Here is a 12,818-nt window from a genome sequence, read left to right on the forward strand (position 1 = left end):
GCAAAACAAATAAAAAGCATCCAAAAATAGGAAAGAAAGAAGTAAAATTGTCGCTATTTGCAGATGATATGCTTTTGTATACAGAAAATCCTAAAGACGCAACCTAAAAACTGTGGGATGTAATCAACTTTTAGTAAAATTACAGGATATAAAATAAACATACAGAAATCAATTGCATTCTTGTACACTAGTAAAGAAACATCTGAAAAAATGAAGATAACTGTCTCACTCACAATAGCATCAAAAAACAAAATACCTAGGAATAAATTTAATGCAGGAAGTGAAAGATCTATAATGAAAACTACAAGACTTTGCTGAAAGAAATTGGAGACAACAAATGGAAAGACACTCAGTTATTATGGATCAGAAGAATTAAAATCATTAAATTATTCATGCTACCTAAAGCCACCTATAGATTCAGTGTCATCCCCATCAAAATGCCAATGTCATTCTTCACAGAAATAGAAAAAACAATTTTAATACTTGTATGGAAGCAAAAGAGACCCTGAATATCCAAAGCAATCCTGAAGAAAAAAGAATAAAGCTGAAGGTATTACACTTCCTGCATTTAAACTGTACTACAAAGCTACTGTTTTGATTACTATAGCTTTGGTAATCAAATAGACACATAGACCCATGGAACCAAATATACAGCTCAGAGTTAGACCCTTGCAAATACATTCAACTAATATTTGACAGAGGAGATGAAAACACCTAATGGGGGAAGAATAATCTCTTCAACAAATGGTGTTTGGAAAAGTGGGCAAACACATTCAGAACAATGAAATTGGACCTTCTATCTAAAACCACTCAAAAAATTAACTCAAAATGGATCAAAGACAAACAACACCTGATATCATAAAACTCAAACAAAAACAGAGAGAAGTTCCTCAACACTGGTCTTGGCAACGATTTTCTTAATGATATCAAAAGCAAAACTCTACAAATGGGACTATGTCAAATCTCAAAGCTTCTGCACAACAAAAGAAAACAAAATGAAAAGGCAACCAACATAATGGAAGAAAAGTGTTGTAAGTCATATATCAGTAAGGGGTTAATATCCAAAATATATAAAGAACTCATACAACTCAATGACAAAATATCTGATTTAAAATGGCAAAGGAACTAACTATTTCTCCAAAGATGACATCCAAATGGCCACCAGATACATTAAAAGATGCTCAACATCACTAACAATCAGTGAAGTGCCAATGAAACCATGATATCACCTCATACCTGTTACAGTAGCTACTACCCAAAAGACAAGAGATGACAGGTGTTGGTGAGGACATGGAGAAAAAGGAATCATTATACACTGTTGCCAGGAATATAAATTTGTCACTATCGTTATCGTTGCACAAAGTGATCCAGTCTTGGCCATTGGGAACTCCTTCGAGTTTGTCCTGTGTCCTATTGTTGTATCCCATCACTTTTCAAGCACTTTCTAACTTTCTGACATCACAGGATATTTCACGCTCATCTTATATTTTCCCTACCATAGCTCTAGAATTAAACATTTCTTGAAGGAATCCTGGCTACTTTATTAGATATGGGTATCTAGAAAACAAAATCTGGACCTTACGTACGATCACTGCTCCTAGGATGCCACTGCTTCCAGGCCCCAGAAGTGCTTCTTTTTCCAGTGCGCTGGCCATCTTTCTGGAAGAGATATTCCCTGTGCTTCTGTACTGAGAAAAAATATAGGTTCAAACGATGAGACACTCAGAGTATCAGACTTTTAAAAACAGTCATGGGAAACCAATACACTTTGTTTTTTTCTCCTTTTTTCTGTCTAGTTCTTCAGTTTGGATTCACAACTATCTTTGTGGCAGCTTTTCCTCTAGCACCACTTCTGGCCTTACTGAATAACATAATTGAAATTCGACTTGATGCTTACAAATTCGTCACACAATGGAGGCGACCTTTAGCTTCAAGGGCCAAAGACATAGGTAAGTTGGATTTGAGTGTTTTTTTAAAAAATATTAACCATCTGGTAGAAAAAATAAAAATAGACACCAACTTTGGATTTTTACTTACAGTTTCCATGTAAGATGACTCAGCTAACTCTTATAAAAGAATAATTATGTTAGTTTTAAATAAGATCAAATAAGAAGTAAAGCTGCCTATTTGGAACTTTATAATTTCCAGTGCTAGAGAATTTGTACTTATATAGATTCTTCATTTGGTTATGTCTATCGTAAGATTTTTGAATCTAACATTTTGATGACCATTTTTTGCCTTTTTAAAATAGATCTTCCATTTGCTTAACTTGTTTTGCTATTTCCTAAATGTCTACCTGAGTCAAATGAAGCGCGATTGTTTTTCTAAAGGTAGAGATGGCCTTTGGTCTTTGACTAGAAATGCTGAGTTGAATCAAGTGGAGCCTCTCCAAAGCTGCCTGAGATCAGACTTTTTTTTTTTTTCATTTGTTTCTGTATCCAGTGCTTAGTACAGAGCGAGCAGGTGGTCCTCAGCCAGTGCGTGGGGAAGAGGATTGAGTGTGGGTGTATTTGGCTCCCAGTGGTCTTTTAACATCCATATGAAACAAACACACATTCAGTGAGCACCCACCCTGGGTCAGTGCATCAGGAACTGTGCCCACAGAGATGAAGTAGAGGGACCCTCTCTGTACCCCTGAGGAGTTCCCAGACTGGCAATAGATTGACATCACATGTGCCAGTCATATCAGATGGGGTTTTGGTGCCTTATCATTGACCAGAATTCTCTACTTATGTCTGATCCTGAGAATTTTTAAGTCATGAGCATTAGCACTTCCAGTAAAAAAAAAAAAAAAAAAAAAAAAAACTTTAATGCCAAGGTGTTTATGAGTACAAATTCTTGCTCCTGGTTGCAAGTGTATTTGTATGACAGGAAGATGAAAGAACTCATGGAAAGGACTATTAAAATTAATCACCCCAGTTGTTTTCATACTTATTCCTCTTGTGTCTGGAATTAATACAAAACTTCTCTTTGAATAGGAATTTGGTATGGAATTCTTGAAGGCATTGGAATTCTCTCTGTAATTACAAATGCATTTGTCATAGCGATAACATCTGACTTTATTCCTCGCTTGGTGTATGCTTATAAGTATGGACCTTGTGCGGGCCAAGGAGAAGCTGGGCAAAAGTAAGTTTGCTGTAAAACCATCATGAAAAATCCATTGCCTTGCCATTATGTGGTTTTGGGATCTTAGAAGCCTCTGCACTGAGATACATGGGACTCAAGCCTAGAATGAGAAGGCCTGTAGTGGGGAAGGTAGAATTATAATATAACAACACTTTCAGCCAAAGAAAACACAACCTGATCTACTGAAGATGTAGGTCATACAAGTCAGACAAGTTTTAAATGGAATCCAATGAGACAGCAACAATTAATCATTTTCCCACTATGAACCACTACAAAATCACAAGTGTCTGGTATGCTAATGTGTGTAACAAAAAAAAGTGATATGTGCTGTAGTGTATAGTTATGCCGTTTTTATGAGTTTATAAAAGGATAGTGACAATCTGATTCTCCTTATATCATATGTAGTCTCTACAAATTCTACATGAGAAATATGTAACCCTGTGCTAAGTACCCACTAGATACTCAGTAAGTATTTATGGAATAACTGAATGTTTCTTTCCAGGCTATTGACCTGACCAGTGTCTGTATTACCTCAGGCAAGTTGGGTGAACTTAACTCCCTGGGAACTCCATTCTGTGGTATCACCTCAGTGGTTCCCAAAGCCAGGGCTCTGTATTTTTGGTCAGAGAAAGCCTAGGCAAAATTGTAACATGTTCCCTACTTCCATTGCTACAGCCTTGGAAAAAAAGACAAAAAGTCTCAGCATACTTTTATGGAAGGAAAATCCCTACTTGGCTAATGTCAAAATAATCTAATTCTAATTACAGGATTTATGTGTCTGTAGGTCAGTGTGGGATGTGTGTTGGGACCATAGGGTCTTTTCAGTGTCCCAGAAATCATCCCACAGGGGCTGCTGTACTCACACAGCAGCCCTGCCTCCTTGTTTTCTAGTCTGAGCCAAACTAATTCATGCTCTATACCACTATAGTTGAAGTAGCCCCAAGGAATAAAGTGCCACTGAATCAAGACAACTGAATTCATGCACACCTGACCTAGGTCCAATTTCACGAATCCAATATAACTGCTCTAAGGCAGTGGTCCTTACTTTTTTGGCACCAGGGTCTAGTGCTTCTATGAGAATCTAATACCTGTTGATGACCTGAGGTAGAGGTGAGGTGGTGATGCTAGTGCTGGGGAGCAGCTGAAAATATAGATGAAGCTTCACTTGCTCACCTGATGCTCACCTCCTGCTGTGTGGCCCAGTTCCTAACAGGCCACACGCTGGTTGGGTTGGGGACCCCTGTGTTAAGGTATGGATAATTAAATGCAATAAAGCTCAAAATCCAGCTATTTGAAGAAGTTTCTATAAAGTTCTTTACTACAATAACCATGTGGCCATTAAATACTAATTATCTAGCAACATTAAGTGAGCATACCATCTCACTTCAAGATTTAAAGACTTACCTTGTACTACCCACACATTTCTTTCTACCTGTAACCGTTGTCAACATTCTCTGCTTCACTCAGCCTACAAAAGCTTACCTTTGTTCAAACCACTTTCACATATGTTTTGCATTTGATTCTCAAAATAACCCTGGGAGTGGGACATGCATTATTACCCTCACTTAGAAGAGCAGAAAGATATTGAGAGGTTGAATCCAGAATCAGAAGGCAGTGGAACTGTTGGAGCCCACACAAAGGTAAAGCCTAGACTCACACAGTGTTCTCCACCCTGAACTACACAGCCTTCGGAGCATTTGCCAGGAAGTGGTTATCTAGCTTGTCTAACAGACTTCCTGGGGGTTAAATCCCAGTGGTTATTTCAGTTTGCTCTGTTCCAAATCTGGTGAAACTGGTTTTGTATGGGAGGGAGGGCACTAAAAAGTAAAATGGAAACATTTATGCACAGTAGACAGTGAATCAAAACTTTAGAATTTTAACATCCTATTACATTTTAAAAAATGTTCATGGTGTTTAAAAATTTATCTAATAGCCTCCTTAATTCAATTTTATTAGACTCTCCAAGGCTTTTAATAACCGTTCTTCGTAATTTAAGAGCCTCTACCACTTTCAGAATTTAAAGATCTATCTTTTATCTTCTAATCCATTGGTCATTTTTCTTGTTTTCAAATATTTACTGATATAAATATTTGTATGTTTCTTCATGAAGCTTATTTTTATGCTCTACCATCTACTCTATTATCCCTTTCAGACCTTTTTTTTTTTCCAATTTAGAAATACTTCAGAGATGACTGAAATCAGAGGAGCAGCATTGTCATAGGTTTTTGGGGTAATATCTGTGGTCATAATCAAATACCACTTCTTATGGTTTAATCTGGCTATGGAAATGTCATATTTCAATTTAAACTGACCCTAAATCAAAAATGTTTCAAACAAACCAATCACTTTTCTCAAACACTCCAGGCTACCTCTATGCATTTTTAGCCTTTCTATAGCTTTCCTTGGCTTCTCCATGGATGAGAATTTCATTCATATGTCCAGGGTCATTCAGTTCACATGTCCCTTGTCCCTATGATAGTATGTTTCATTTATTCCTGGCTGTGCATTCTGATCACAGTCTCTCTACTTTCATGGATGCCCAGCAAATGAGTCTTCAGTGGCATAATGGAAAAAACATTCTCAATACCGTGGTTTGAACGAATGTTCTCCATACAATAGGTACACAAAAAATTTTCAAATGTTTTTACCCTGTCCTCTTAAGACATTCTTGACTGCCTGGACTGATTCCCAGACCAACGCCCATGATGAGATTGTTCACTGTTTGCAAAATGGAGTCACTTTCTCTTTCAGGGACTCTTCAAAGGAGCCATTTAGAAAAGAACTTAGAGAACTAAAATTACTTCTGAGCAGACATAGGAAACAGAAATTATGAAGTTGAAGATGCGTACTATAAAATAGTTTTGTCAACCAGTGCTAAAATTTCAATCAACAAAGTGAAAATTTGATTTCTAGTCAAGATGGCGGAATAGGTAAATGCTGTGCTTACCTCCTCCCATGACATCAAAATTACAGCTAAATTATAGAACAGCCATCATTTTGAACCACTACATGAACAGAAGTCCAAGGATATAAAGAAGCCACATTGAGACTAGTAGGAGGAGCAGAGATGCAGAACAAGTAGGTCCCACACACACGGTGTAGCAATTAAGAATCAGAAGGACTATGTTGGCTGTAGAGGTACCTGAGGAGCTAGGGGCCCTAGCCCCTTCCCAGCCTGGGGCATCAGTGCTGGGAAGAAGAGTCTCCATAATGTCTGGCTGTGAAAACTAGAGAGATTTTATCTGAGGGAAATAAAAGGCTCCTGAGGTCCAAAGCATTCCTCTTGAGGGGCTGAGCAGGGACTTACTAACAAACTCACACTCACTGGGCTCCAGCACAGAGGCAGCAGCTCAAAAAGCAACAGACATATGGGGAGGAACTGAATTGACTGGCTTCAGGGTGAGGTCTGAAGGGCCAGGGTGGCTATCTCTGGGGATGGAAGCTCTGTCAGACACCATTGCTTCTTTGTTGACTCCTTCCTCCACCCAGCCAGCAGGTGCAGGTGAGGGCCAAATCTGAGCTCTTCCTTAACCTGAGTGACACTGTTTTCCCACAGAATCACAGGTGATTCCTTGAAAAACTGTCCCACCCAACTTGTGCCCCACTACCCCAGCTGCTTCCAGTGCCTTTTCCGCAGGAGTAGCCTGCCTTGGCTCATATTGCAGAATTTCCTAAAATCTCTCAAAGGTCCATAAACTCCAAACAAGCAACATCTGGCCTTGGTATGCCCTGTACATCTTGCTAAGCATCCCCAACTCCAGTCTGAACTTGCATTGTAACTCCCATTATGTAGCCCCAAGCCTAGCATAAGCTGCAGCCAGTGTGAGCCTGGAACAGAGCTTCAGCTGAGCAGCCACAATCCTGGCACAAGAAGCGGCTGGCCTCAGCTCACATTGTAGTGCCCACTAAAGGATCTTATGCATAGCACTAGTGGCAGTCAGCCTCAATTCACACCGCAGCATCTCCCAAGTGCCTCGAAGCCCAATACAAGTGGCAACCAACCTCTGATCACTTTGTAGCTCCCACCAGGTGACCTCAAGCTGGGCACAAATGGTAGCTAACTTTGGCCTACACTGGAGCACCCTCCAAACAGCGTCCAGAATCAGCACACCCCGTGGCTGACTTCAGACCACACCAGAGCACCACCCAATCAGTTTGACAAATGACACAGCCAAAGGGCAGACTCAGCTGGTACCAGAGCCCCACTAATACAGCTCCCACTCTGTGAGGTCAACCTCCATACAATGGGTTTTCTACTATAGTCACAGCCATATTCACAGCTAGTCAGCTTGAAAGTCAGTCTCGCCCACTGATGTGCCAATAGTAATCAAGGCTTAACTACAACAGAGGGCATACAACCTACACAACGGACAATGCTGGAGCACCCGGCTTAGGGACACTGCACCACTGGACCTTATAGGACACCTACTGCATAAGGACACTCTACAAAGAATGAGAGGTAGCAAGTCTACCTAATATATATAAACAAACACAGAGAATCAGCCAAAATGAGGAGACAAACATGTTCTAAATGAAAGAACAGGACAAAACTCTAGAAAAAGAACTAAACGAAATGGAGACAAGCAATCTACCAGATACTCAGTTCAAAACACTGGTTATACGGATGCTCAATGAACTTCGGGGAAGAATAGATGAACTCAGTGAGAACCTCAATAAAGAGATAGAAACCATTAATAAAAACAGTCAGAAATGAGGAATACAGTCATTAAAATGAAAAATTCATTAGAGGGAGTTAATAGCAGATTAGATAAATCAGAGCATCGAATCAGTGATCTAGAAGACAAGGTAGCAGAAAACACCTGATCATAACAGCAAAAAAGAAAAAAGAATCCAAAAAAATAAGGATAATTTAAGGGAACTCTGGAACAACATTAAGCATACTAACATTTGCACTATAGGGGCACTAGGAGAAGAAAGAGCAAGGGATTGGAAACCTCTTTGAAGAAATAATGATTGAAAACTTCCCTAACCTAGTGAAGAAAATAGACATGCAAGTCCAGAAAGTACAGTCTCAAACAAGACGAATCCAAAGAGTGCCACACCAAGATGCAACATAATTAAAATGACAAAGGTTAAAGACAAAGAAAATCTTAAAAGCAGCAAAAGAAGTTATGTACAAGGAAGCTCCCATAAGGCTGTCAGCTGATTTCTCAATAGAAGCTGCAGACCAAAAGGGGTTCGCACAAAATATTTAAAGTGATGAAAAGCAAAAATCTACAATCAAGATTACTTGATCTGCAAGGCTATCATTTAGAATTGAAGGAGAGAGAAAGAGTTTCCCAGACAATAAAAAGCAAAAGGAGTTCATCCTCACTAACTCAGTATTACAAGTAATGTTATGGAACTTCTTTAAGTAGAAAAGAGAAGATCAAAAATATGTATAAGAAAATATAAGAAAATAATTCTCACTGACAAAAACAAACACATAGTAAAAGCAGTGGATCAACCAACTAAAGCTAGTATAGAGCTTGAAAGACAAAATTAGAAGATCATGTGTAATTACAAAAATAAATTAAGGGATAAACACATACACACAAGAAAAAAAAACTATAAACCTGGACAAGTTTAATAAAAAACTATAGTGATTTTAGAATATGTTCCAACTTAAGCACCTATCAACTTAAAATAGACTACAATAAACATAGCTTGGTATATATGAAGCATGTGGTAACTACAGGCCAAAAATTTGTAAGAGATGTACAACAAATAAAGAGAAAGGAATCCAAACATAACACTATAGAAAGTCATCAACATACAAGAGAAGAGAGCAAGAGAATAAGAAAGGAACAGAGCAGAACTACAAAAATGCTCAGAAATGGCAGTAACTACATACCTATCAGTAATTGCTTTAAATGTAAATAGACTAAATACTTCAATCGAAATACATAGGGTGGGTGAATGCATAAAAAAAAAAAAAACCAAGACATAAATATGCTGCCTACAAGAGAACCACTTCAGATCAAAACACACAGACTGAATAAAGGAATGGAAAAAATATTTCATGCAAATGGAAAGAAAAAGGCTGGGTATCAATGTTTATATTAGACAAAATCAACTTTAGAACAGACCATAAGAAGAAACAAAGAAGTGTATTTCATAATGGTAAAGGGATGATTCTAACAAGAGGATATAACTCTTGTAAACATCTATGCACACAATGTAGGAGCATCTAATTATGTAAAGTAAATATTGATGGACATAAAGGGAGAGAATGACAGTAAGAGTTGGAGACTAACACCCCACTAATCAATGGATAATCCAGACCGAAAATCAACAAGGACACAGTGGCCTTAAGTGACACATTAGACCAGATGTACTTGATATTTTTAGACTATTTCAAGAAAAATCCAAATATACATTATTTTAAAGTGCACATGGGACATTTTTCCAAGAGAGAACATATGTGAGGTCACAAACAAGACTCAATAAATTTAAGAAGACCAAAATTATATCGGGCATCTTCACCAATCACAATGGTATGAAACTAGAAATCAATTCTATAAATAAAACTGAAATGCTAAATAACATGCTACTAAAAAAATGGATGGAGATCAAGGAAGAAATCAAAAGGTATCTTGAAATAAATGAAAATGAAAACACAACAACCCAAAATCTGCAGGACATAGCCAAAGCCATTCTAAGAGGAATGTAAAATGATACAGGCCTATTTCAAGAAACAAGAAAATCTCAAATAATCTAAACTTACACATAAAGGAACTAGAAAAAGAAGAATAAACAAAGCCCAAAGTGAATAGAAGGAAGGAAATAAAAATCAGAGTGGAAACAAATGAAACAATTTGAAACCAAAAGGTGGTTCTTTGAAAACAAACAAAAAATGTTAGCCAGATCCAATAAAAAAAAAAAAAAGAACCAAAGAAAAATAGGAAATGAAAAAGAGATGACAACAAACACCATAGAAAAACTAAGAATTATTAGGAAATACTATGAACAATTAGTGCCAACAAATTGGACAACATGGAAGAAATGGGTAAATTTCTGGAAATATGCAATCTTCCAAGACTGAATCAGGAAGAAACAGAAAATCTGAATAAACCAATAACTATTAACAAAATCATTTCAATAATAAAGCCAAAAGCCCTAGACCGGATGGCTTCATGATTAAATTTTACCAAACATTCAAAGAATTACCTACTGCAACAACAACAACAACAAAATGAATAGACTTCTATTAGAATATGATAATATCAGGTAATGCATAAAAAAAAAACCTGATACCAAACCAGATAAAGACATTACCAAAAAAAAAAAAAAAGGTCTATACACCTGATGAACATAGATGCAAAAATCTTCAACGAAATATTAGCAAACCAAATTCAGCAAACCTTAAAAAGATCATATATCATAATCAAATGGAATTTATTTCTGGTATGCAAGGCTGATTCAATATCTGCAAATCAATTAATGTGATATTCCTCATAAAATAAAGGATGAAAATTATATGATCATATCAATATATATGTAAGTGCAATTACATCAGACTGGAGTTTTGCACAGTGAAGGAAACCATCAACAAAATGGAAAGACCATCTACCAAATGAGAGACGATATTTACCAGAGATACATTCAGTAGGGAGCCAATATCCAAAATTTAAAATTTATAAGGAACTCATACATCTTAACACCAAAAACAAATAAACGAACAAACAATCTGATTTTTAAAAAAGTGGGCAGAGGACCTGAATAGACATTTCTCCAAAGAGGATATACAGATGGCCAATAGACTTATGAAAAGATGCTCAATAGCACTAATCAGGGAAATGCAAATTAAAACATGAGATTTCACCTCACACCTGTCAGAATGGCTATCTTCAATAAATCAACAATCAACAGGTGTTGGTGAGGTTGTGAAGAAAAAGGAATTCTCGTGCACTATTGGTGGGATTGCAAATTGGTGCAGCCACTATGGAAAACAGTATAGAGGTTCCTCAAAAAATTCAACAGAACTACCATAAGCCCCAGCAATCCACCTTTGGGTATTTACCTGAAGAAATTCAAAACACGAATTCGAATAGATATCTGCACTCCTATATTTATTGTAACATTACTTACAATAGCCAAGATATAGAAGCAACCTAAGTGTCCATCAATAAATGAATGTATAAAGAGGTGGTACATACATACAATGGAATATTACTCAGCCATAAAAAAGAATGAAATCTTGCCATTTGTGACAACATGGATGGACCCAGACAGTATTATGCTAAGTGAAAAAAGTCAGGAAAAACAAATCCATATGATTTCACGTATGTGAAATCTAAAATACAAACAAAACAGAAACAAAGTCATAGATACAGAGAACAAATTAATGATTACAAGATGAGAGGGGATTGGGAGGATGGGTAGAAAAGATGAAAGAAATTAAGATGTACAGATTTCCTGTTACAAAAATAGTCATGAGGATCTAAAGTACGGCAAAGAGAATATAGTCAATAATAATAACTATGTATGGTGTCAGATGGGTACTAGACATATTGGGGTGATCACTCTAAGTTATATAAATGTCTAACCACTATGTTGTACACCTAAAACTAATAAAATATTGTTTGTAGCCTATAATTGAAAAATAAAAAAATTTAAACAAGTGAAAATTTTTTCCAGAGAGAATAAATAACCAATATGATTCCCTCACCACCACCATCACCCACTGAATGCAGTAAACTAATTGCTCTGTTATCAAGTAGACATGGGCTAAAGTTTTGGAACATTCTCTAAGGATATATGCAGGCTTCAGAATTATTATGAAGTATGAACCTGATTTAGTGATATAAATTAAAACTAATTTTCCTGGAGATAATGATATTATAAGGAGTTAAAGAATTGATCAAGGACACAATGCTCAAATATCTTAATGAACTATGAATATTTATACAAACTATAAAGCAATTAAATACCATAATAATTTGCAGTTATATTTTTAAAAATAAAACTTATTCGAGATCTTCCTTTTTCATGTCTGACATTTTTATTGCAACAAGTCAGAAGTCAACTTTCTTCTGCCCTCATTAGCCTAATATACCACCTATAAATGAATGTATCTATAAATTAATCTATAAATAGTCATTTGTAATCTATAAAGCATGTTTGACTTTAATGCATAAAGCCGACCTTATTTCCCCTGGCTCTTTCACCTTTTGATTCCTATCCCCATGCTGTTTGAGTCACAATGTCTAAAACATCAGAGGAAAATTTAGTAGCAAAATTCAAAGACACTCTACAGTGAGTTTTATCTGTAATCTATAAATTCAGAAGTTAACTTCTGGTTCTGTTCTTTGCCTTGAAACTGATTATAATGATCACTAGTTTATCCTTTTCTGCCTTTAGTAAAGGATTAGAAAGTAATGATTGTAAAACCAGAATTCTCACAGTTAAATGTGATCTTCTCCCAAGATCTTCCTTAGAAGAGATATGTATCCTAATTCAAACAATGCTACCTTTACATAAGACCTTTTCTGCATCTCCTTTCTTGAAAATGCCTTCAGAGGCCATCTACCAGTCCCATAAGAAAACTGACTTCATTATTTTATATTCATGGGAAACTCTTCCTTTGTCTGATATATTTTTCCTCCATACCGCTCACTTCTCCCTGATTATCAGTTGTCTTTATGAGACTTGGGGGTGACGGTGTGTCACAGAGACGCTATGTGGATCTC

At 36.7% G+C, this 12,818-nt stretch overlaps 1 protein-coding gene across 1 annotated transcript in view; it reads left to right on the top strand.

The window, feature by feature from the left end:
* Positions 1-12,818, top strand: part of ANO4 (anoctamin 4) — a 348,268-nt gene that overhangs the window by 321,082 nt on the left and 14,368 nt on the right. The window contains exons 23-24 of the mRNA XM_023527448.1: positions 1,797-1,949; positions 2,979-3,126. Of these exons, the coding sequence (XP_023383216.1) occupies positions 1,797-1,949; positions 2,979-3,126 (301 nt within the window). The remainder of the gene's footprint in view (positions 1-1,796; positions 1,950-2,978; positions 3,127-12,818) is intronic.

This window comes from Pteropus vampyrus, unplaced genomic scaffold (genome assembly GCF_000151845.1).
Source record: "Pteropus vampyrus isolate Shadow unplaced genomic scaffold, Pvam_2.0 Scaffold16, whole genome shotgun sequence".
NCBI classification, from domain to species: domain Eukaryota; kingdom Metazoa; phylum Chordata; class Mammalia; order Chiroptera; family Pteropodidae; genus Pteropus; species Pteropus vampyrus.